The 25322-nt window shown below is 35.1% G+C and overlaps 1 protein-coding gene across 3 annotated transcripts in view; it reads right to left on the bottom strand.

Moving 5' to 3' along the window:
* Positions 1-25322, bottom strand: part of MICU3 (mitochondrial calcium uptake 3) — a 66722-nt gene that overhangs the window by 35049 nt on the left and 6351 nt on the right. For 2 of the 3 annotated variants that reach the window (XM_077772650.1, XM_077772633.1), the window contains exons 2-7: positions 23912-23943; positions 17705-17783; positions 14059-14106; positions 10898-10980; positions 8199-8270; positions 5062-5100 (exon numbers count right to left, since the gene is read on the bottom strand). In XM_077772650.1, coding sequence (XP_077628776.1) covers positions 5062-5100; positions 8199-8270; positions 10898-10980; positions 14059-14106; positions 17705-17783; positions 23912-23943 — 353 coding nt within the window. The remainder of the gene's footprint in view (positions 1-5061; positions 5101-8198; positions 8271-10897; positions 10981-14058; positions 14107-17704; positions 17784-23911; positions 23944-25322) is intronic. The other variant, XM_077772641.1, reaches the window with a different exon arrangement.

The following is a 25322-nucleotide window of genomic DNA, read 5'->3' on the forward strand; positions in this document are numbered from 1 at the left end:
CCTGCTCACTCTCTCTCTCTCTCTCCTAGAAATAAATAAAAATATTTTTAAAAAATAAAAATAAAAAAATAAAAAAGGTAAGAAAGGAGAAAAGTGTATAGAATGGCTAAAATAAATCCAAATAAATTAATAATTGCAGTAATGTAAACTGAAATTTTCAAAAACACAAATATCAACTCACATGAAAAAGAACCAATAAAATACACAAAATATATGCTTTTTAAAAAGACATAATAGGGGCGACCGGGTGGCTCAGCTAAGCATCCGACTCTTGATTTTGGCTCATATCATGATCTTACGGTTTCTGAGTTTGAGCCCTGCATTGGGCTCCATGCTCAGTGCAGAGCCTGCTTGGGATGCTCTCTCTCTCTCTCTCTCTCTCTCTCTGTCTCTCAAAAATAAACAAATAAACTTAAAAAAAGGCATATCAAAATGTAAGGAGAGAGACTGAAAAAGATATACCAGGCTCCCGTTAATTACCGACTAGTAAAGAGCACTAACCTTCTCATTGAGAACTGAAAAAGCTGGGCAAAACACAAAGTAGATATATCATCTTACAAGCATCATAGAGACATGGTTTGTCTCTGGTGCTGTGTTGACTGATAGCGCCAAAGCAATGGTGGGTAGACCTGCTGGTGTCTTAGTACAAGGACAGCAGAGGCATTAAAAGGCCAAAATCATTATATTCTTCAGTTCCATATACTCACACTAAAATTCACTTAAGAATGTATTAGCTGAGTGTTACTCTCTATGGCCATAGCACCCTAAATGCGCCTGATCTCATCTGATCTCGGAAGAATGTATTAGCTGTGTGTTTGCTGTGCTTGCATATTCACAGTCATAAAATACAACTTTTTAAAATAATCTGTGAGGACACATCTCTTTAATATTCAGTGGGATGAAACTAGGAGCATGCAGAGAACACTTCTATGTTCTCAAGCACAGCGGCATTTGTGCAAGGGTTTGTCCTGCAAGGTGAACTAGTCACTTTTTAAGGAACCGTCATTTTTGCTCGGAAGAACAGTGTGTAGAGAAACTATAGTTATTCAAACTTTGGTATCTGGCAGACATTTTATTTGAACCAAGTGCACCTGTCACTTCAAGGGAAAGAGTTGATAGCATTTGTTGCCAAAATAATATAACTGCAGCAGAGTGAACGCAGAAGCATCTCTGAGAAACTAGCTGTCTTCTATTAAACCAGATACTACAGAGGTTTGCAAAGAATGCGAAATACCACTCTCTTCACTACAGTTTTTAAGTATTTAAAAAAAATGTTTACATTAACTTGTGAGTTTCTTATTTTTAAATGGATTAAAAAATACTTTTAAATTTCTCAGCTTTAATTTCTAATGTGGTAAGTACGGATATAACCAACATAAACAAACCTCTTTCGGGTCCTCTATAATGTTCAACAATGTAAAGGGGTCCTGAGAACAAAAATGTATGAGACATGCTGCTTACAGCGACAACCGTGAGTGAACCAGGCCCGGATGCAGCAGTGCAGATGACACAGACAATCATGATGTCACGTCAAAGAGCAAAAGCAGAAGAACTCCTATAATATGATGCCATTTGTATGAGGCACAGAGATGTCTCATGTAACTGTATTGCTGAGGATGCAGTAAGTAGGTGGTAAACCCACAAAGCAGAGCAGTGATTTACATAAACGACATGAACGATAAATGTCACGACTGTGGTTATCTTATGGAGGAAGGGGAGGGACTGTGACTGGAAAGACCTATGAAGGGGTGTTTGGGGGCTTGGATAGGTTTTGTTTGCTGATCTGTATGAGGGCTACACTTTTATTATTATTTACTTTATACTTAATTTTATTTGCAGTAAATTTCTGAACTAAAAAATATTTTATTTTTTTAAACTATTTTTTATATTTATTTATTTTGAGGGAGAGATAGTGAGCAAGTGGGGGAGGAGCAGAGAGAGAGGGAGACAGAATCACATGCAGATTCTGTGCTGTCAGCACAGAGCCCCCTGCGGGGCTTGAACCCACGAACCATGACATCATGACCTGAGCCGAAATCAAGAGCCAGATGCTTAACTGACTGAGGCATCCCTAAACTAAAAAATATATTTTAAAACTAAGGGAAAGTTTCATCATTACTAGAGGAAAAAACTGAAAATAAAACAAAACATGGGGCACTTGGGTGGCTCAGTCAGTTAAGCGTCTTGACTTTGGCGCAGGTCATGATCTCACAGCTTGTGAATTTAAGCCCTACATTTGAAGCAGTAACAATGCTTCAACATATGTAAAGTTTAAAAATAATGGAATTACAAGTAAAAATTAAATCTATCATCGTAATGTGTAATTTAAAATACTAATGACAGATCAAGCTGACCAAAACATTAATAATGACAGAGGTTTAAAGCACGTATTAAAACAATCTTTAAAAAACTTTTTAAAAATCATGTAGGGTATTTCAAAGTAAAATATACTTGACTTTGCACTATTTATTCTTTTGAATAAAGATAATCAAGAGCTGAATATATGAGAAACATGGAAAGAATCACAGTGGTTTCCACAGAAAAAGCTATAAGGTAAGCATCTTCTTGCATACAAAGGAGTATGCTCAACCTTCCACTGAATCAAGAAATAATGTGACAGAACACAGGCAGAATCTACTGTAAGGGTGATAGAATTTTCTAGGCGGCTGTTACATAGGCCATGGAATCTCTCTTAGTCAAGTCAGGAGGGTCCCGCACCTTTCCTGAAGGAACTTCCTCCTGAGGTAGGATCTTATGTGGTGCTCAGCCCCATGAACTGTACTATCTTTGTACACATTAGCACTCCAGCTGATGTGCCAGGTTGGAAACTAGCACAAAACTACCAGTAAATTCATAACATTGTACTAATACATTTGTGCACTACATGCACCAATGATAGTTCATAAAATTTTCAACTGAACTTTTTTTCTAATTGTAAACACATTTTCCTTGTCTGCTTGCATTGTTTTAAAAATAATCATACCTTTCTGAGTAAAAATTGTTCTATTAGAGGGAAAAGAAGTCAGTTTATATAACTAACTAAACTCTAAGGGAGTTGAAAAGTCATGTAATTCATTTAGTAAGACCGGATAAAAATGACATCAAGTTATACCACTTTAAAATGTGTATTTTATATTTTTAGATGGAAAAAATATCTTCAGTTAAAATAAATTATAAACATTTTAAAAATATTACAATAAAATGGAAAATCATATTTACTGTCCTATTAAATAAGCAAGCATAATAAAAATGAAATAGGCAACTTAAGTCTATTACTCAGTATTACTTGACTAATGTCTGAGTGACTGCAATTTGTATGTGTAGTTTAAACTAGAGCTATGTTAGTACCTGCTTCCTTTTAACAACTGTATTCTCAAAAACCGCATAATCATCTATATGAAAATCATGTGAGTTTGAAGGAAAAATATAAAATGCCACAGTTGGAAAAATGGCTCATGCAATGACACATGAGAGTAGAAAAATAAGTAATAAAGTTGCAAGCATTATTAACATTTATTAAGTTTCACAGTGCATATGGCACTATAATCTGTGAGATTTTCCTCTCTTTTTACCTCTCTCTCTGCACCTCCTCTGCTCTCTCACTCGTTCTCTTTAAGTAAATAAACTTAAAAAAAATTGGGGCACCTGAGTGGCTCAGTGGTTTAAGTGTCCAGCCCTTGGGTCCCATGGTTCATGAGTTCTAGCCCCACATCGGGCTCTGTACTGACAGTGTGCAGCCTGCTTGGGACTGATTCTCTCTCTCTCCCTCTCTGCCCCCTCCACGCACTCTCATGCGCTTCTTCAAAATAAATAAACGTTAAAAAGATAATTTGAGATTTTCATTTTATACATTCTTACAAAGTTTTAAAATGATTAACATAGGAACATTAAAATTTTCAAGAAAATGGCAGACTGTATTTAATGGAAAAAGTAGTGAATTGTGTAGTAAAAATTTAAAGCACTTGTAACATATCGAAACAAGTAGTCAGAAGGGTCCCATGGACTTGGCTTGTTCTTTAATCCATTCTAGGTCAATTCCTTGCGACTAAAGCAGCACAGCTTGGGTTTATTTTATGCTGAATCATCCTCCAGTGTACATTCAAATCTAGAACCGAGGTAACTTTTATAGTTTGGAATTCTGGTTAACTCTCCAACACAGGAGACCGCACGCCTGCTCCGTACACTGTAACTCTTAACACTTTAGCAGGAGACTGAGTCGGTAATCCTGAATTCAAGGGCTTCTCTCAGGGGGAGTTTGTGTAATTTAAAGGATCCTTCTAAATGACTTAAGGATCCTTGGGAAAACTAAGTGAACTGAGCATGTTTACATTCAAAAGGGGCCATGGTCTATCTGCTCTGTTGTTAGTAGCTGGGCCAGCCAACAAGCTCTGACTTTCCAGGAAGAAGGAAAGAAGAAGAAAGCTGAGCATAAGCATATCTGGAAGATTGTTTGCAGGAACTCTCGACTTTTTCAAGAAAAGAAGAGTCTGAAAATGATAACCCTCTTTGAAAAATAGCATGATATATTAAACATGTCAAGTATCATACCAGACTTCTGTATAGACCACAGGCAGTAGGCAGGCATTCAAGATTTTAGAAAAATTTTACAGAAACACTGCTGACCAAGAAAAGTCGATCTATTACTAGTCCTCTGTATCAGAACTGAGGAAAGACTGTATCAGATGGAGAGATCTAGTTCTTAAAATACCTGTGTTCTGCAGGAGCATAGCCTGAGAATCTGCTCCATAATTTGTATTTAACTCTTCAAATACTGCTGAAAAATATAACATTTTGAGTATTCTACCAGGGCTTTTGGTACTTGTCCACTCATCTTTCCCTTATTTTAATCTAAAGCTAAAGACATGCAACTGCTTTGTAAATTTAAGTCTTTTTATAAATCTAGGAAGGAAATAAAGAAGTTGGCTTGGCCGCACCTTATTATATTCAATAAACTCCTAAACATTTTCAATTGTAGATATAGCTGTATATAAAGAAATAACATTATCAAGTACAACAGGTGAGGGCTATTTACATAAAGAACATTTAAAGTATTGTACATACACTATTAGTAGGAGAATGGTATCCATAAAGTTGAAGACGCTGACATAGAGCACAAAGGGCCAAATGAAGTGTCACATTTCAGAATGAACCCAAGTATAGCAAAAGAAAAAAAGAAAAAGACGACAAAATAATCAATTAGGAAGGGCAAATCATTATGCTACATTCTATATAGAGCACACACACAATACAAGTGGGATAAATGTTAAAGATGAGTAGCAAAGTTTTTTAAATTTCAACCATTTTCACTTTAACTTTCTGAGAGAACTACTGCTTTGAGTACAACACTCCTCTGAAGTACATGGTTTTATTTAGACATGCATCAGCAATCCCATACGGATTAGGGGAAAACTCTGGATGTAGCAGCATGGCAGTGGAAATGGTATGAGACACCTGCAGTGGGATCTGGTTCTGCTCTTGGTGCCGTGCCCTGAGACAAGTCACTGAAGCTCTCTACGATGGCGCCCTCTTCTGTGAAACAGCATGACACTTACCTGCAGAAATGTAATGAGGACTGAATGGGAGTCACACTGATAATGGCGATATCACGGTGTCTCAAGAAATGTTGTTTCCCTCCTCACTTCCATAGCATAGTCTTATTTCATGAGGATTTAATATATTTCATAGGCTGTTAAGTGGCTACATGTTTTAGTTCATTTAATCCCCATGACAACCACATGTGGCCATTACTCCTATTATCTCCATCGTACAAATGAAGACACTGAGGCACACAGAGGTTAAGGACCTGTTCAAGGTCAGCCAGATAGTGAATGGCAGAGCTGATACTCCAACTGTGAAAATCTGGCTCCTGAGCCTGTGTTATACTTTCTTTCTAATGTAATCAATATATTTTCACTATAAGCTAAATTTCCATTGCTTAAAAATTCAAAAATCTTACCAGTTCAGATCTGCATTATGTAAAATATGGCAACTATTAACAATAAATCACAGAACTGTACTGTCTTAGAGTGCTATTTAGTTCAGAGGTTGCCTAAAGATTATGTCTGAATTGTTTTAAGGAACAGTACTGATAGCTAAATTATATAAATAAATTTCAAGAGCACCAATTAAACTTTGTAAGATAAATACCTATGAAGTACTGTGGAGATCAATGGCTTTAGTGTTTCTTTACAAATAAACGCACTATACAGTATATTACTCTTAAGTCATTTTTATCTGTTCTTTGAAACAATTCTCCATATATTTGCTGGAGAAAGCTTCACTGACCTACATGCATATAAAATTATACAATTTAGGGTATCCTGACATAACTTACGTTTCATAATTCAGATAGACTTTCCTAATTAATCCAAGTTAATAAGGTTTTACTGTATCACTATTATGAACTATTTGCATTAAATCAGCATTAAATTTACTTTTCCTGGGTTGCAATAAGGTTCAGAGCCAAGCTTTGTGCTGACAATGTAGCTTTTCCCTATGTGGTTTGTCTGCTATCATTTCTCCCTTACCTCTTTCCCTTTACTTGACTTAAGTATCTTAATAAATGTTAATGATTAGAACAACACTGTGTTTTCCCTGGAAGATTCACAAGCCCCTTCTGAAAGCAGTATAAATAAATAAACAAAACTTAATTTTTTGAAACTAATGTAAACATTGTGTTTCAACTATACTCCCAAAACACCAGTTAAATTTCTGTCCTCTGAAATACTATCTTTTCTGTTCCTGAGGTATAGCAAAAGACTAATCAACATAATTCAACCTTCTCAGTGATATTTTATTAACAATTTGCATATCCAGTTAAATATAGTTAATCTACCAAAATTAAAGCAACTGCTTACACCTTCGATATATTATCTACAGAAAAGAAAATTTACAAAGCTATTTAATTCTCTCATGTTATTTGCTAATACTCTAAAAAAATGGCATTATGGAGCTATTCATATGGGATTTATTAACTATAATTTGAAAACCATGAAACCTGAATTATAGAACTCATAATGCCTCTTTTAATACCTGACTAACATTATAACCAGCTCTTTGATTTTCTAAGAGTATCCTCCATAAACTTTGTCAACTAGAATATTGAAAGTGACTCAACAAAAATTGATAATTATAGTCAAATATCCTATGAAATAATATGTAGCTCATAATCCTGATAATCTGCTTTTATTAATGTAAATATAAATACACACTTAATCCATTGGAATTAAATATGGCACCATCTGCTGCAGACAATACATGTTTAAAAAAAAAAAAGTGATACATACCCTTATAATAAGGAGAATAATAAAAAATGCTGCAGCTCTCTGGAGTGAAGTTTTGAATTCCAGGTAGACCAACTAAACTCCTGTACAGACCCACTAACTTAAAATGAAACAATCATCATTTACATCTCAACAAAATTGTGTTTTTACTATGTAAGGAACAAAGAAATAAGCTATAATGGTTCAAGTACAGTTTGGGAGCTGCCCAGCCGTGGACTCAAATCTTGGCTTTGCCAGAATTACAGATAGAAAGAGAACTAATTTAATTGGTAGACTGACTGAGAAGGTGCATGCAGAGCATCCAGTACCGTCCCTGAAAGTAAGATCTCAGTACCTGTTATTTGTATTATGTGAACCCAGGATACTGTCAGGCGGAAATACTTGGGACAAACAAAAAAGAAAACTGGTAGGAAAATGGAGGGAAAGGCTACTTAACTCTACCTTCAGGGTAGGCTGAAAACATTACTCATCCCAGAAGAATCTCTTATTTCTAAGAATTTTAAACAAAATGTATTGTTTCCTTGGTTTTGCTTCAACATTCATATTGTTATAGTGCCACTAAAGTCAGTCACATGTAGAATTAAATCTTTGCAATTCACCTTTAAATTTGTTCATGCATAATGATCTGTATTCATCTATTATATGGTATACCCTTCAAATCTCGTGGAAAACAACAATATGGATGAAAATGATAAGATGAGTGTGATTATGGACACAGATGTTTGATATCAATATTTGATATAATATTGATATGGATGCATAGAAATCTGAAGCAGTCTTTCTACGTAAGAACTTTAGAACATTTTCCTGAGAGGGACAGCTGCAAAGTTACAGACTGCAGTTACTCTTTCTCAGCACAGATAAAAGGACTCTCAGCTAGAAGAGCCACCTGACCCTACTAAGAATTATTCTTACCAGCGCTGCACGCTTCTCTTCATCTCCTTTGGTTTCTCTCTTTTCATTTTTTTTCCTGAATATCTCTTGAAGCTGACAAAAAAAGTGATCAAGAATCAAATATGCAGTGCGTTTCTGGGTCCCTACTTACCACCCTGTGCTAGGTATATTCTAAAAATATCTACCGAGAACACTCATACCACTACAGATGTATCTTTTGATACCATTTTTTTTTTTCCTGAGTAAAAGAAAGCACATCCTCTGCTACTGGCAAGCTGTGGTTAAGTTAAATGTACAAAATTATAGCTTTATTTAATCTCTAAGACATAAAGACAGGGAGTCTGTGACCCACAAATAAAAATGCCTACTGGGATATAGAGAAAACTGGAATAGAATTCAGGATTCTGGGTGGCAGCCCACCTTCTGTCACATGCTAACTTGATGATGGTGAACAGGTCACTCATCCCTCATGAGGCTCCAATTTGCTCACATGTGAAATGAGGATGGCCTCTAAAGTCCCTTTCAACTAACTGAACATTGGTGGGCACAAGGGCTCTGCCTACAACCCCTTGAGTAAGTTACTCTAATTATTCAAGGAATGTTTTCCATATCTGGAACAAGGAGATAATTCCTTACCTTATGGAATATTTTTTTCTCCAGCTTTATTGAGGTATAATCGCCAGGTCTTGTAAGTATGTTATGCAGAGTTAAGTATTACAGATAGTTACTCAGCATGCTGCCTATCACAAAGTAACTTCTCAAGAGATGTCGGTTATTATTACTGATGGTATTATTTCCTCTTTAAAATCCTATTTTACAAATGGGAGCCTAGGCCTACCTCTATCACAGCTTTCTGGTGAGGTCAGTATTCTTGTCTGTATAACTTAAACAGGTATCTTAACTCTTCATCTTGTAAGGCAATAGTTGAAAACCAAATGAAATGTATTACCTCCCAACACACGTAATAATACAAATACAGTACATAATATAAATGATTTTGTTAACAAGTGCATTTATGTCCACACTTTTTCTTTGTGAAAAGAGTTTTTTAGCAAAGGTTATTAATAGTCATTTTATAAATAGGCAGGACAATCCTAGATTTTAGACTCTGACAAGTAAGTTAGCTCAACTCTACCTCCTGCTTTCAGGAATTCTTTGCTGTTTACAAACAAACTAAAACAACAAACAAAAGCCATCCCATCTGAGGCAGCAACACAGCCACCGCAAAGGCACAAAGCACACCCGGCTTTTACAAGAGTCAAGGGGGGAGGCAGCAGTCCTGCTGAACGTTTTTACCTCCCCTCCACAGACAACATTCCAAAGGATGTCTACACAGACAACTTTCAATGGACTGAGTTCCAAAAGTTACACTTTTAGTCGATGAGTTAGAACTTGGAAGTTGCTACAGAAAGTTTAATAAAATTAGAGTACTAGTCCCATTCTGAAAGTCCTAAAATACAGTTTTATGCCATCATAACAAAAACGTATTAAACGATTATGTTCACTTTTGAATGTTAGGAACATACCTCTACCTTTGCACTGAACCTGAAAACTCTTACCGGCCCCCACCCCCCATCCTGGGAAACATCGGAATGAGGGGTCCTTCGTGGTTCCCGTTCCTGCCCGATGGCCTGGCTCAGGCACTGCCCTGCCGAGGGCTGCGTGGGTGTCAGAGGGAGGCAAGGGCTGCATGGGTGTCAGAGGAAGCCATCCGGCAGATCCCAGCAAGTAGTGGCTTGCTTCCTTTTGAAGGGCTACTAATTAGCTTTCGACAAGGATTTTTATCTCTTCTCTTTCCTAACACAGAAAAGAATGATTTCATAGTTTCTCTTCCATGTTCCAGCCTCTGAGGAGAATACTAGGCTGTTCAGGAGTTTTTCTGAGGGATTTTTAATGGCTGGTTACAAAGGAAAATGGAAAATAAAAATGGCTATTTATATGCCATCTTTCCCTTTTCTTTTTACTAGGAAATAGAGGTACATACAGAGTTAAATATAAAAGCTAAGGGTACACTTTGTTACTGTAAGGATCTCTACTTTAAGGAAAAAACCCAGAAACTTTGCCACAGTAGTAGATGCAGAATCTGTGGGTGAAAAGACACAGAAAATTCTAGAAGTGGGAGGTGGTAAGATAAGTGAGGAGCTGTGATGCTGCCATACTAGCACCAGTCCTGTGTCGGGCAGGTGAGAAAGACTGAAGTTGAAGACCTAAGGACAATCTTACTCCTCCCACTTTTTTACACCAGCCCTTGTTCAAAGGCAGAAGGGAATAGGAAAATGGGGACCAGACTGAAATATAAGGCAATAATGAACGGAAGAGAAAAGCAGAAAGGAAAATCACAGATCCCATCATGAGAAACAAGGGTAGTTCCCGCAGCAAAGAGCTGGGGCTGTGGCTGCTGAGAAGATGGGGTCTGAAAGAACTGAGTGCAGACAACACCTCCAGACTGCCCGTTATCCACCCACTGGGAAATAGCAGACTCATTTCAAAGTTCAGAAAACATGTCACAACTATAATCACCTTTATATAATGGATATAATTTATATTTTTTATAATATGAAAATTATTTAAAGTACACAGAATATACTTCTTTATTAAATTAAGGTGAAAGCATAAATTTTTCATTCTTCCTTCTACATTATTTCAAATAATGCAAAAACATAGGAATATAAATAAATAATATTTAACTATTGATAAAATCCAAAATACAATTCACATACCACCAAAAACTCCTTTTTATCCACCATCTCATTGCCGTCAGTGTCAAACATGTTGAAAGCTATTCTAAAACCTGCATGTGGCTCTGTCAAAAAAAAAAAAGAAAAGTATTTCTGAAATGGAAAAATGTTTATAAAGTATGGTTGTAAGCAGTTATGTTTATTCTGTACAAAAATACTTTCTTTAACCAAAGATTTAAAAGCAGCTTGTTACTATTAATTAAATATAATAAAAGCTATATATGTATACATATTTCTGCTTCATGTATGAGCATAGTTAGTAACAAAACTGATACTACACTCTAGAAGTATTTGTGTGGTAACTGTTGCATAGCATAGACAGTAAAATTGAACTACCTTACGTCCAAAAATAAATTACTTTTTTTTGTTATCCAAAGTCTGTCAGTTCTTTTAAAAAGAAATATCAAATTATCACATATGTTCAAATACTTAGAGCAAAAGAAAAAAATTAAAACATGACACAATGGACCAGTTCTAATTCTTAGGAAAATCATATTTGAAATGACCTATGAAAATAAATGTCAAGCACAAGATATTACATATCTGGGTTTAAACCTCTAGAAGACTCAACAACAGAAATATAAAATCAAACAGGCTAGAATAGATCTCAATCCCCCCGCCAAATACAAGGAACAATTGCTTTTCTGAGGAAGACACACTTTTACACACTAAGAACTGCTTTGATGTTATGAATCTTATGAGGTTCAATCTCTTTTCCCTTCGAAAGCATAGAGAAGAAAATTTGAACACGTCCTTCAAAGAGGAGCTCAGTACACATGCCTTTTAGAAACATCTGACCCTTTCTTTTGAGATGACTGGCAAAAAGTTTTTATGACTGGCAAAAAGTTTTTAAGAGAAGCCTTCCACAGATACATTTGGCATTACCTGTTGTAAAACATTGAAGCTATCAAAAGAGAAGCAAGTTACCCTACTTTCTTAACTGGTAATAGTGGTCTCTGAAGATAATGGAAACAGAAGCCAGTCTTATATGCAAGCTCATTCTTGCTTATAGTTTAGGAATCTAAACTTACTTTCATTAGCATTCAGTTGAAAAAGAAATAAAAATTTCATCATCTTTAATAACCAAGTCTTAAGCTTTAAGATGATTCTGAAAACACACATAGAAAGGAAGTCCTCACAAGTATTGTTTGGAAGGGAAAATAAAGTTAAAAATAATAACAAGCAAAGAAGAGAAAACTGTAGACAGGTAACATAGATTCCCTAGCCCACTTTCTGCCAGCCCTGTTTTCACATTTATCTTGATTCTAACCTATAAAACATCCATAATTTTTCAATGCAAATTCCTACAAGTTTCTGAAATGGGTCTTGAACTCCAAAGGAAGATTCACTGCATCCAAAGATCCTAACCTTTCCATGTAAGCAAAACCACCAGGTATTTTTCCCTACACATTTAACCACACCAGGTCCCACCTCAACAAGTGGCTTTCCTAACCAGTTCTGTTATATTCTTGCCTATCATTCTGCTGGGTTAGGTATTTCAAACGAATGGTTTTGCAACCAAAGTTGTTCTAGCTAACAACATAGCTTCTTAACACGTTTCTGGTTGGCACTCCTTTAATTTCCATGGAGTATTCATCATTGACTGGGCTTGAATCATAATGGCTTTCCAGTCTGGAACAACATCAGATAGTCATATCACTAACCACACAACACTTCTCGTTCTTCAACACCAACATTTTAATTTCAATTTCATTTTGAGTCCAAAGGAAAAAAATACAAGAACAAATAAAAGATGATAATTTTGGAAGTACACATGTACACACGTACATTCCCCCAAACTTCCTACGACCAAATTCCAACATAACATCATTCATTACTAAATTTAGAATAACACAATGGCCCTGAATTTCCTAATCATAGACTTGCTTCTAATAACAGGGTTTCACTGATGTCCTTATTCTCATACATCTCCACAAATCCCCACAAACAGAAATCCCTCTAGTGATAGTCTCTCATTTACTTTTTCACTCATTCACCAACTAGTTTTTTGAGAGTCTACCATGTGCTAGACACTGTTCTTGATACAGAAATGGACAAAAAGAGAAAACCTTTGCCTCATGTACCTTGCATTCAAGTATGGGGAGAAAGACAAGAACACGTCAACCAATAAACAAATACTTTCAGTTTTAAGTGCTGTGAAGAAAACCAAGCATGGTAAAGGGAGAAAAAGGGAGAGGTAGGAGATGGAGATACTTCAGGGAGAATGGTCAAGAAGGGTTCACATTTCACATTTCAAAGGAAACCTGGATAATGTTTATTATCATGAGGATCTTGAGGAAAAAAAGCACTGATGGCAAAGAGAGCAGAGAGTACAAATTCCTGAGGTGAGAATTCAAGGAACACAAAAGCCAGGTGGCTGGAGCACAGTGACCTAGAGCAGGTAAGTTCCTGCATTAAATGCAATGAAATTTAACTAAAAACATTAGTAAGCCCTCCACGTATTTCATAAAAACTGCTGCAGATGAGAGGAAGAGAATAACAAAGCTTTTCAGAATGATGATGGGTATTCAGACATGGGTAACTCACTAGTTGAAAGACTCATTCTTTCACACTAGTCTTTAAAAATATGTGATTTCCAGGGCGACTGGGTGGCTCAGTTGGTTGGGCATCCTACTTCGGCTCAGGTCATGATCTCGCAGTTTGTGGGTTCGAGCTCTGCATTGGGCTCTGTGCTGACAGCTCAGAGCCTGAAGCCTGCTTCCCATTCTGTGTCTCCCTCTCTCTCTGCCCCATCTCTGCTCACGCTATCTCTCTGTTTCTCAAAAATAAATAAACGTTAAAAAAAAACTATAAAAAAAATGTGGTTTCCATGAGCGCGGCAGAAAATTTACAAACTGCTATATGACCTGATCTTTAGGCGTCCATGTAGATTAAACCACAAGGATTAATGTATGATATAAAATTTATTATTTATGAGCATTTTGTTACTATTCCATAAGCCATAAAAATATTTACGTTTTTGCCTCTTGATAATGCTATGCTTAGTATTTGCTGATTTTTGCAAAATAACCATGGATAAACCTAAAGTGATTTTCAGTAGTAAGAGAATCCAAGATTTGTTTTCCAAGATTTTGATTAAAAAAGAAAAATAGATCCAAAAATAGACTTAATGAGGCACTTACTTGTTAAAATACATAAAAGAAAAAGGTATTCTGTGTAAGAAATCACACCTAGAAGAAAAATAGTATTAGTAATGCTATATGTAAAATATTACTTTATATTTATCAAGTAGAATATTATTACATTATGTAATATTAATAAGGAACTTACCACTTTAAAAAACATGCTAAGTTTTATTTTAAGCACGACTAAACTATTATTATAAAATCACGGCAAAAAAAAACCCCAAACTGATTTTAATTTGATTCACAATGCCTCTGTAGAACCCATGCAAAATTCCATTAATACTCCTAGATATACTGACAAAGAAAGCAAAATTATAATGTTTACGTATAGCTGCCTGTAAACTTGCTGCTGATTTTCAATGGATGAATCTAGCATAAAATAAAAAGGCTGAAAATGGTTAAACTGTAAAGTGCTCAATTACTTTTTAGTAACTCTTGGAAAAAACATTTAGATATTCTTACTTATTAACAAATCTGATTTCTGTATTGCATTAAAAAATGAAACTATATTTATAACTTGTCTGGTTTCAAGTTATCATTTCTTACTCTTTACAAACTTAATGCTTCTATTAAATGTACTCTAAGAAATTGTTTCAATTAAATGGCTTATACTTTCTGAATACTGCATCCTGAGTTCTGTATAATCCCAGAATTACAAAGCTTAAAAGGTGTTTGTTTGGCATAAATAAAAATATACATTCTGTTACTCAAATTCTTACTTTTGGACATAGCACCCCAAACTAGAATTCATGCTTCACTGAGTTTCCAAGAGGATCCTGAGAAAATTAAAATCAGGAATAAGTCAATGAACACTTCTCCAGATATCAGATAGTCCTAAAGTTTGGTAAAAGGGTATACAAAAATCCTTAAATAATCAGATTGTGAACCCTGAAACTCCATTTTACCTGATGCTCTTTGAGGCTACCCTCTTTGTAACAGAACAAAGAGAAGAGGAGTCACTGTCAGGCAGTTTGTCAGAAGACTTGAAGGGAACTAGCTAGAAGCCCTGTGAAAGCATTCCCTTCTTTTGTTTATACTACAATATTGTGACCTATAGGCAGATAGTTCTGGTTGGCTGCCATGAATGTTATGGGAGAAAGATTCTGGAATGGTCAATGTATATAAAGGTACAATACCTAGATTCTATAGGGATCCCTCAAAAAAAAAATAAGAAAGAAAGAGGAAGAAAAAAGAAAGATAGAAAGAAGGAGAGAAAGAGAGAGAGGGAGAAAGGAAGAAAGAGAGAAAGAAAGGGAAATGGGATGGGGAAAGAAGCTCTACGTCTTTACAATCTCATCTCACTGACTGTTGTTCTTCTGATTGACCTGGTGAAATACAGAGGAAATGCTGGTTGGCATAAAGAAGTTTAATAACTACTACACATCTTTTATTTGATAATTAGCTCAAGATTTCCCTCAGGGAAGGAGGAGTACTTAACAGTGAGAGCACTGATCACAATTATCATGGCAGATACCCATCTGTAGAACCAAATGGTTTCTGAGGTGGTGTAATCCACAGGCAAGGGGAACAAAGTGAAGCTCATGATATAATTTAATAAAAATGATCAAGGGAAAGAGAAAATACTGCTAAACATGACCTGTAGATTCTTAAGGCTTTCCAATTACAAAAATGGAAAACTACCAATACTGCCCCTTCAATTTATTTTAAGGCCACCCAAGATCAAAAAATAAAATAAATACATTTCCTAAGCATATAAAAATGCTGTGATCGTTAAAAAAGGAGGGTGAAAAAGATGCCAACTAGGTTTCTTTTGAAAATTCAATACAAAAAAGTTCTAAAGGAAGTTCCTTAAAAAACATTACAGGGTTTAGTTCCTTTATCACAATACACTACAGTTGGCTATTATGACTAAGTCTAGATAATATGTTTTCATACATGTTGCATTTCAATTAATTTTTTTGTAAGACAGCTGTTATGACTAAGTTTGGATAATATGTTTTCATCAATGTTGCATTTCAATTAATTTTTTGTAAAACTGCATTTTCTTGCTGGGCAATATTTTAAGTAGATATAATTCACTTGTAAAGTAATCTTTAAGCTCTAAAGATTTGGCTTTAAAATTCCTTCACCACTTAAACCTATTTATAAAAAAGCAAGGCTGGCTGTAACATTCTACTTCACCTAACCTAATGGTTCTAAAACTTTCTGGGTATAAGGATTGCTTCAATAATCCAATCACAGTGACATAGCTCTGCACTGTCCTACAGGGTAGCCATTGGCCAGATGTGGCTACTTAAAGCAGTTAAAATTAAATACAATAAAATATTTACTCCCTCAGTTACAGTAGCCACATTTTCAGATCCTTAAAAGCCACATTGGCTAAAGGCTACTACGGGAGACAACACAGACTGCACTTTCATCACTACACAGATCCTTCTGTGGGATAGCACTGAATAGCTCATCACTCCCGAAAAACATGCAGATATGCATACAACATACAGAAGATCAGAACAGGTCTACACACCCAGGGTTTCCAGATTTAACGCTCTCCTTAACTACAAAGAATTTCCTTCTTCCATGCATCTATTTTTCTTAAATTATACTTGATCCAATTTGTATTTTCCCATGAGAGGTATTAAGTAAATATTTTTAAATTTGCTAACTTCTCTTTCTGAGCTTTGAATTTTCCTGATCCTATCATCCCACCCTAAGATTTGAATGACAATCTTTAAGACAACTTCTAGGAAAAAAATTCTAAGAGTTCTAAAGATACCATGGCCCTGATTTTGCAAAGATTTCAAAACCCTAGTTATGAAAAATCTTATAATAAAAGGTAAAGTGTCTACCCCTTTCAGAGTCCATGTGAATCACTCAAATAAATAGACTATAACTACGTCTTTAAAATATTTGTCTTCATGCTAGAGTATATATAATTATTTTCAAACGAATATCTATTGATGAAAATGAAAAAGGTAACTAACTATTCATATACTTTCTTTAACATTTTTATTTTATATATTCTTATACTTGAGAATGTAAAAAAGTATATTTATAAGAAAAATTCCTTTTTAAGATTAAAGAGATTTTATTCATCAGTCTTTTCTATAAATATGTACAAAAAGTACAGTGTAAAAGAAAACTGCAATAAAAGCTGTACAATTTGACTGCAAGGAAGTGTATGATTCTATGAATACTAGCTATTAGATACAGCTAATACAGGTTAAAACAGATGGATTTTACAATGAGTGTTGTTTTTAAAAGAAACATGTTCAAACTGGGTGGCCAAAAGATATCCAGTAAGTTTTTCATACTGATTACATTTTTAAATATCTATACTCCCCTGAAAGTAAAATGGAAGCACTTGGAGATCAGTATTTTTAAAAAAGCATTTCTGTAAGTAACTGTAACTACACTTAATACATTTAAAAAATAATTTTTGTAACAATGAAAGTTCCCTTTGTTGCAAAAATTTGAAAGACACAAACAATATATATAAAAATAAGAACCACCTTTAATCTCACTACCCAGAAACAATCATTATTAATATTTTAGTATTTTTCTCTATGCATACACACAAAAACTCACGTTAGTATAAAATTACTTTAAAAGGAAAAAATATATACAAACAGTATAAATAACACAGTCTCCATTTAAAAATGAATAAGAACTAAAACTGACTTACCTCTTTCTTTAAGACTGCGAAAAAGCTTTGATGATCCTTTCCAAACTGGTGGTGTTTCTGAGAGCATTTGATTTAATTCCTATGACATAATGTATCATAATACTGATTAACACGTAAGCCACTTACTTATAAAATAGATAAGTATTTAAATGCCTATGCAAAAAAATTTCTTCACTTAAAGGACCTCAGACATGGTTGAATTTATTCTATTCTATACCCGTGGTCATTCAGCCACAACACCTAATATTTGCCCACAGTCTACACATAAAATAAATAATAAAGAAGCTACATTAAATTCAATTAGAGCTACCAAAAATTTAGGGTAAGTTTAGCAATTGGAGGAATACATGTAAAATAATCAATTTAAGATAAAACACTGAGTTTCATGAAAGTGACAGTTTCATGAAAGTGGTAATTAGGGTGGATTTCCTTATCAAGGTCAGAGATGATGAACTGGGTCACATTTTGTCTCTTCTCTGGGCCCTCTTGGATTTAAGGAGCTGGAAGAAGTAAGTGGAGAGAGGATCATATTGGGAAAGAATGAAGAATATTTTAGTAGTGACTTAATGAATGCTGACAGAAGATGAAGCAGGACTTGTACCAAGTTGTGGTGGCCACGGTTTCAATTTTTTTTTTTTCTAATTTTAACTTTAAGTTAAAAAACAGTTTACTTTCAGTAAAAAAACCCACAGACTTCAATTGCTTAGTCAGCCTTTTAAAAATCAAATTATCTGGGGCGCCTGGGTGGCTTAGTCGGTTAAGCGTCCGACTTTCCGACTTTCGCTTAGGTCATGATCTCGCGGTTTGTGGGTTCGAGCCCCGCGTCGGGCTCTGTGCTGACTGCCGGCTCGGAGCCTGGAGCCTGTTTCAGTCTGTGACTCCCTCTCTCTCTGACCCTCCCCTGCTCACGCTGTCTCTCTCTCCTAGAAATAAATAAAAACATTAAAAAAAAAAATAATCAAATTATCACAGTGGGTTAATTTTGAAAATTTTAAACATTTGAATCATTGCTCAGATACTAAAAGGATTTTGAATTTACTGTGCATACTCAGTTAAAAATAATTAAATGAAAATTATATTTTGGTTAATTATCTGGAAAAATTATTAAAGGATTTGGTGAGATAAACTGAAATAACGTGAAATAAAAAAGGTAGCTTGCTAAGTAACACACTGAAAGACACAAGAAACCACTTCTATTTCCAGACCTGATTCTTGCTACTCAATGTATGGTACCCCATAGCCCAGGCATAACCTGGGAGCTTGCAAGAAAAGCACATCTCAGTTCCCAAACCTAGTGAACCAGAATCTGTATTTTTAACGAGAAATCCAAGTGAATGTTTTTTTTTTTTTTTACACATTCCAGTTTGAGAAACACTTCAGGCAAATCCTTCCTGATGTGGTTGTATCTAAAAATATTCTGTGACATTATAAACTTTTTTTTTTTTTCATTACAAAGCTGAGTTAGCAGGCAAATAAGGAATCCTTGCAATGCCAACTGCAGGAGAGAGATTTTTAGGGGATTTATGGATTCCCTGAAGTCCATCTGTGAACCCTGCTTTCATTTCCTTCATAGTGTTATCTCTGCACTGCAAGTAGCAGATGCCAGAGAATCAGAAGTGTCTGAATACGGCAGTAACAGCATACAGGTAATAATTCTGATGTGAATAACAATGAGAAGCCGGATATTTACTGCTTAAACAACAGTAAACTCATGAATATTTTTGTTAAAAAGAGATTAAAGAGAACATTTTGCATATATGATATACACTTTATGTATACCCTATCTGTTATATAAATATTAACTTCTCTTTCTCCATTTGAACTATTTCCATGTATTCAATTTCATCTCTTCTAGTTTAAACTCCACTTGAGTTTACAATTAAAAAAAATCATAGCTACCTTTTACTGAGTGCCCTCTATGTGCCTGACAACGGGCTAATCCAATCTCTTATTTAATTTTAAAAAATGAACCTCACTGTGCATATTCTACTGAGACTTAAAGAGAATAAGAAACTCACCCAAGGTCACACAACTTCTAAATGATGGGCCAGATCTTTACTGACTAAGCAGTTTACTTTAGTAATAATTCAGATTCTTCTGGTCTAGATTATCCAATTAAAACACTGATCTTGTCTTCTGTTGACTTTAAGAAGTTTTAAAATGGATTAAAATCTATACTTCCACTCAGATTGGGAACATCTCTCCCCATTCAGTGCCTATCGTGGTCTCTTATACATAGTGGTGTTAAATAATAAGTTGGTTGGCCTTCGCCCCGGTTCCTGGGAGACTCTATATCCTTGAGTCCTACCTAAATTATGGGATAACCCAGGGATTAGAAGGTTGGGGCTCTGTGCTCTCCCTACCTCTCGGGTGGGTTAGGGAAAGGGACTATAGAGATAGAGTTCAATCATTTAGCCAATGAATCAATCAATTATACCTAGATAATGAACCCTCAATAAAAACTCAACACCCAAGCTCAGTGGAGATTTCAGGTTGGTGAACACACTGATGTATGAGAAGACACACCTTTCTATGGAGACAGGGCATGGAAGGTCTGTGTTTGGGATCCTCCTATACCTGTCCAAGAAGTCTCTTCATATGGCTAGTCCTGACTTGTGTCCCTTAAAATAAACTGTTAATAAATATAGAATGTTTCTGAGTTATGTATCAGTCGAGGAAATTATTGAACTTGAGGATAATTATAGGAACCTCTAGGATTTGTAGCCAGTTGGTCAGAAGCATGGGTGGCCTCAGGACCCTTGAACTTGCATCTGGCATCTGAAATGAGGGCAGTCTTGTTGGGGACTGTGTCCTTAAGTCTATGGAGTCTGACACTAATTCTGGGTGGTTAGCATCAGACTTATATTGCAGGGGTGCCTGTGTGGCTCAGTCGGTTAAGCGTCTGACTCCTGATTCTGGCTCATGTTGATACCTATAGCTCTATGTATTTATTCACCATATTTCTGTATTATACACTGAATTTGTCCTTGATATGTCTAGATTACAATTCTTTTATTCATTTCTCAACATATATATATATATATGACATATATATGTCATATATGTCTCAACATATTTTGTTTTGTTTTGGGGGGCTATTACAATCAATGCTGTAGAAAGAAGAAAACAGAAAACATGTACAGGACTGCTGGTGTAACTATTTTTCCAGTATACATCTCTGGAAGTAGAGGTTTTGATTATGTATTTTCAACTTTATTAGATATTGACAAATTTCTCTTGAAAGTGAATATACAAATTTACATTCTCACTTGGTTCTTTCTTCTTATCCATGCTAATTACTGGTATTGTAAGATTTCTGGAAGCTGATAATCTGATAGGTGTGAAATAGTATCATATTATTGGTTTAATTTGCATATTCCTGATTAGCAGTGAGACTGAGGTCCTTTACATATATTTATTGACCACTCTATATTTACTCATTTTTTCTTATTGAGTGGTTATCTTTTTTCTATTGATTTACAGGAGTTCTATATGAGTACAAGACACCAATGTTTTCTGTTAATATATTGCAAGCATATTCTCCAATCTATCATACATCTTTTAGCATCGTTGACACCCTTGGTATGCCAAAGTTTTTGATACTTAATTTAATAAAATTTGCCAGAATTTCCTTTGAGCTTTACTTTATGTGTCTTATCTAATGAATCTTCTTGTTTCCCTTATTTTACTTCTAATATTTCAGAATTTTTGTTTGTCAAAAATAAGAACTTAATCCATCTGAAATTTGCTTTTGTATATGGTGGCCAGTTTGATATTTAATTTTATTTGTCTCCATGTTGGAAAGACTATTATTCCAGTATCTAAAGGTCAATCCTTTCTCCAGTGATTTACAGATCTTCCCACATATGCCTGGGTCTGTTTATGAACTCTATATATCCTATTATTTTCATCTAATTAAAAAATTCTTGCAGTAATACAATACTATTTTAATTATAGTTCTGTTATTAATCTTAATATGACAGGCCTTATCATTCTCATCCTAATGTTTGTTTGTTTCCCTTCCTTCCTTATCAGAATTGTTCTGAAAATTCTGGATCCTTTCTCTTCCAAATGAATCACCCAAGAACATGATCTATTTCTGTTTATTCATGTCTTTAAAAAAATATAATAATGTCTTCTACATCATCTGTTAGGTACAGGAAGTAATAGTTTTTGTTGCTATTGTGAAAAGTATCTTATTTGAGAGAACAGTTTCTAACTGCTATTGCTGGTGCAGAAACATTTTATTAACTTTGGTTAACTGATCCTATATTCAGCAGCAACCTTCCTAAACTTTTACTAAATTTGAATACATTTGAAATCTATGTATTTTTACATTTTTCTCTCAATCATATGGCTTGCTACTGTTCTAATCCTTAGAACTTCTTTCTTTTTTCTTGTCAAATTACATGTGATAGCCTGAATTATGTCCACCTCAAATTTACATTTGAAGTTGTAATTCTCAGTACACCAGAATGTGAATGTATTTATAAACAGCCTTTAAAAAGGTAATTAAGATTATTAAATGAGGTCATTATGGTGGGTCCTAATCCAATATGATTTGGTGTCCTTATTAAAAGACATCAGAATACAGACATGCACAGAACAATAAACATGTGAAGATGACAGAAGACAGCCATGTACAGGCCAAGGAGAGAGGCCTCCAAAGAAACCGACCCTGCCAACACCTTGATCTTGAACTTCCAGCCTCCAGAAATGTGAGAAAATAAGTTTCTGTTGGTTAAGCCACCCAAGCTTTGGTATTTGTTACAGCAGCCCTAGCAAACTAATACACTATATTAGCTTAGACCTGTAGTAAAACAGGGAGTAGTAGTTGTGATAGCAGACATATTTGTATCTTACCTAATTTTATTATTATTATTTTGATGTTTATTTAATTTTGAAAGAGGAGAGCACAAGTGGGGGAGGGACAGAGAATCTGAAGCAGGCTTCAGGCTCTGAGCTGTCGGCCCAGAGCCGGACACAGGGGTGAACTCATGGACCATGAGATCATGACCTGAGGCAAAGTCAGATGTTTAATCAACTAAGCCACTTTGGCGTCCCTGTATCATATCTAATTTTAAAGAGAATGTCTAAAGCTTCACATGTAAGCACTGGGTTTGCTACAGGCTTTGGGAGGGCTCTCTTTAACTGGTTAAGAAACTTCCCTAGAATGCTATACTAATACTGATTTTTTTTTTTTTTACAAATAGTTTATTGTCAAATTAGTTTCCACATAACACTCAGTGCTCATAATACTGATTTTTTTTTAATATCGAAGTTTATCATGCATTTAAAAGTACAAAAGGAGGGGCACCTGGGTGGCTTAGTCGGTTAAGCGTCCGACTTTCGCTTGGGTCATGATCTCGCGGTTCGTGGGTTCGAGCCCCGCGTCGGGCTCTGTGCTGACTGCCAGCTCAGAGCCTGGAGCCTATTTCAGAGTCTGTGTCTGCCTCTCTCTCTGACCCTCCCCTGCTCACGCTGTCTCTCTCTCTCCGAGAAATAAGTAAAAATATTTAAAAAATAAATAAATAAAAGTACAAAAGGAATATATTAAAATTTAAACTAGAAATTGCTAAAAAATATAAAATTACCAGTACTTTAGAAGTCTCTTTGTAGCTCTTACCGATGATATTTTCCTTCATCTTACCCAGAGGTAAATATTGTCTTGAATTTAATACTTATCATTCCTTGGTTTTCACACCACTGACTGCATCCTTAAACAATATGGGGGTTTTTTTCCCTTAGTTTTAGACCTTATATAAATGGAATTGTAATTTATGTTTTTGTGAATTGCTTACTTTGTCATTATGTTTCCAAGATTCATCTAGGTTAAGCACTGATATAATTGATTTCTTTTCACTTGGTATGTAATCACTGTATGAATATATAAAAGCTGATCTGTCACTTCTACTCTTGATGTTATATTGTAGTCTTTCTGATAAATTATGAATAATCTAAGAGCATTCCTGTGAACCTCTTCTGCATGTATAAGCTTCTCTAGGTATACACACTAGTGTAAAATTACTGGATCACAGGGCATATTCAAGCTTAACGTTACTAGGTACACGTACGTACACTGTTGTAGAACTGCTAGGTACAGGCCATGTGTATCTTTAGTTTTAGTAGGTAATGCCAAGCAATTTTCCTAAGTGGGTATACATAAACATAGTATGTATGCATATGACACCAAAAGCTTTAACCTACCTGTTTGGTAAGTGACTTCCACGTCTTAGCAACTGTAATAAATATAAAAGAATTAGAAAATAAATACTTTATGCAATGTCTATCCAAATTCAGTAGCCAATCTACAACCACCACTCATAACACAAAACTTTTATATTTAACAGGCAATGTTCTCTTAACTTCAAGATGTAGATCCACGATATGGTTTTATTCATGTATTTGTTTCACGTACTATGAACTAGGTATAATAAATAATGTCAGTAGAATAGGAAACATTTTCCATAATCAATATCTTACTTTGGGGGTTTCTGGATTTATCAAGTTAACTTGCTCCATGTTAAACATCTTTTAGGCTTAAAACACAAATACTGGTATTTATTAAATATTCATACTAGAATAAAAATATTAACATAAATTATAAGTTTTAGGTACTACCCACGATCTCTGCTGTGCTGGTATCTCTGGGTATAGTTCAAATGCCAGGTCTCTCTAGGGTAGAGTGGAAGGATAGGGCAATGAGAAAAAGAGGAAGGAGAGAATAGGTAACGTGAGAGGGAGACCCTCATCCTGGTTTCCATTTTTTCCTTGTATTTAAGAATCACTTCTGGGGGCACCAGGGTGGCTCAGTCGGTTAAGCATCCGACTTCGGCTCGGGTCATGATCTCACGGTATGTGGGTTTGAGCCTCACATCAGACTCTGTGCTGCCAGCTAGCTCAGCACCTGGAGCCTGTTTCGGATTCTGTGTCTCCTCTCTCTGACACTCCCTTGTTCACACTGTCTCTATTTCTCTCTCAAAAATAAATAAAACTTTAAAAAAAAAAAAGAATCACTTCTGGAAAAAGAGCGTTAAGGTTCAATAAAATTCCTGGGCTCACTTTCTTTTTCTGATTCCTCCTCACATCCTTGGAGATCTAAAACACTATAAATCTTATAATATTGGAATAAATGCACAGCCAACATTGCTATTTCCGTTACTCAGATTTGAAAACTGTGAATTCCTGCCTAAGAATTCTCTCCAGGTTTCTATGTGATTAAGTCCTATAACACAGCTGCGTTAGGAACTGGTAAATATTAATTATTTCAGCTACATTACAATAATGACAACCAATAATTTTTCCTCATGGCAATGTGGCTATTTCTTTATAATTAACCACAGTTCTTGTAAACAGTATATCAAAGCCAAGATTGTAAGATAGGCAGTTTTTGCCATTAACTTTCTCTTTTTTACGCAATGTAATAAGTCATTTTAAGATTGGAAGGATAGAAATATATTCTAAAATTTAACAAGCTGATTTTTATGGAGATAGATTTCTTCTCTATGTAGCAACAACATCCTTTACCTAAGATAGTTTATCTTTACCTAAGACAGTTTATACAAACATGTAATCAAAAGATAAAAATCACAAGCTTATAAAGAAGAATTCAGCATTT

The sequence above is a fragment of the Crocuta crocuta genome, unplaced genomic scaffold, assembly GCF_008692635.1.
Source record: "Crocuta crocuta isolate KB4526 unplaced genomic scaffold, BGI_CrCroc_1.0 scaffold140, whole genome shotgun sequence".
Lineage (NCBI taxonomy): Eukaryota > Metazoa > Chordata > Mammalia > Carnivora > Hyaenidae > Crocuta > Crocuta crocuta.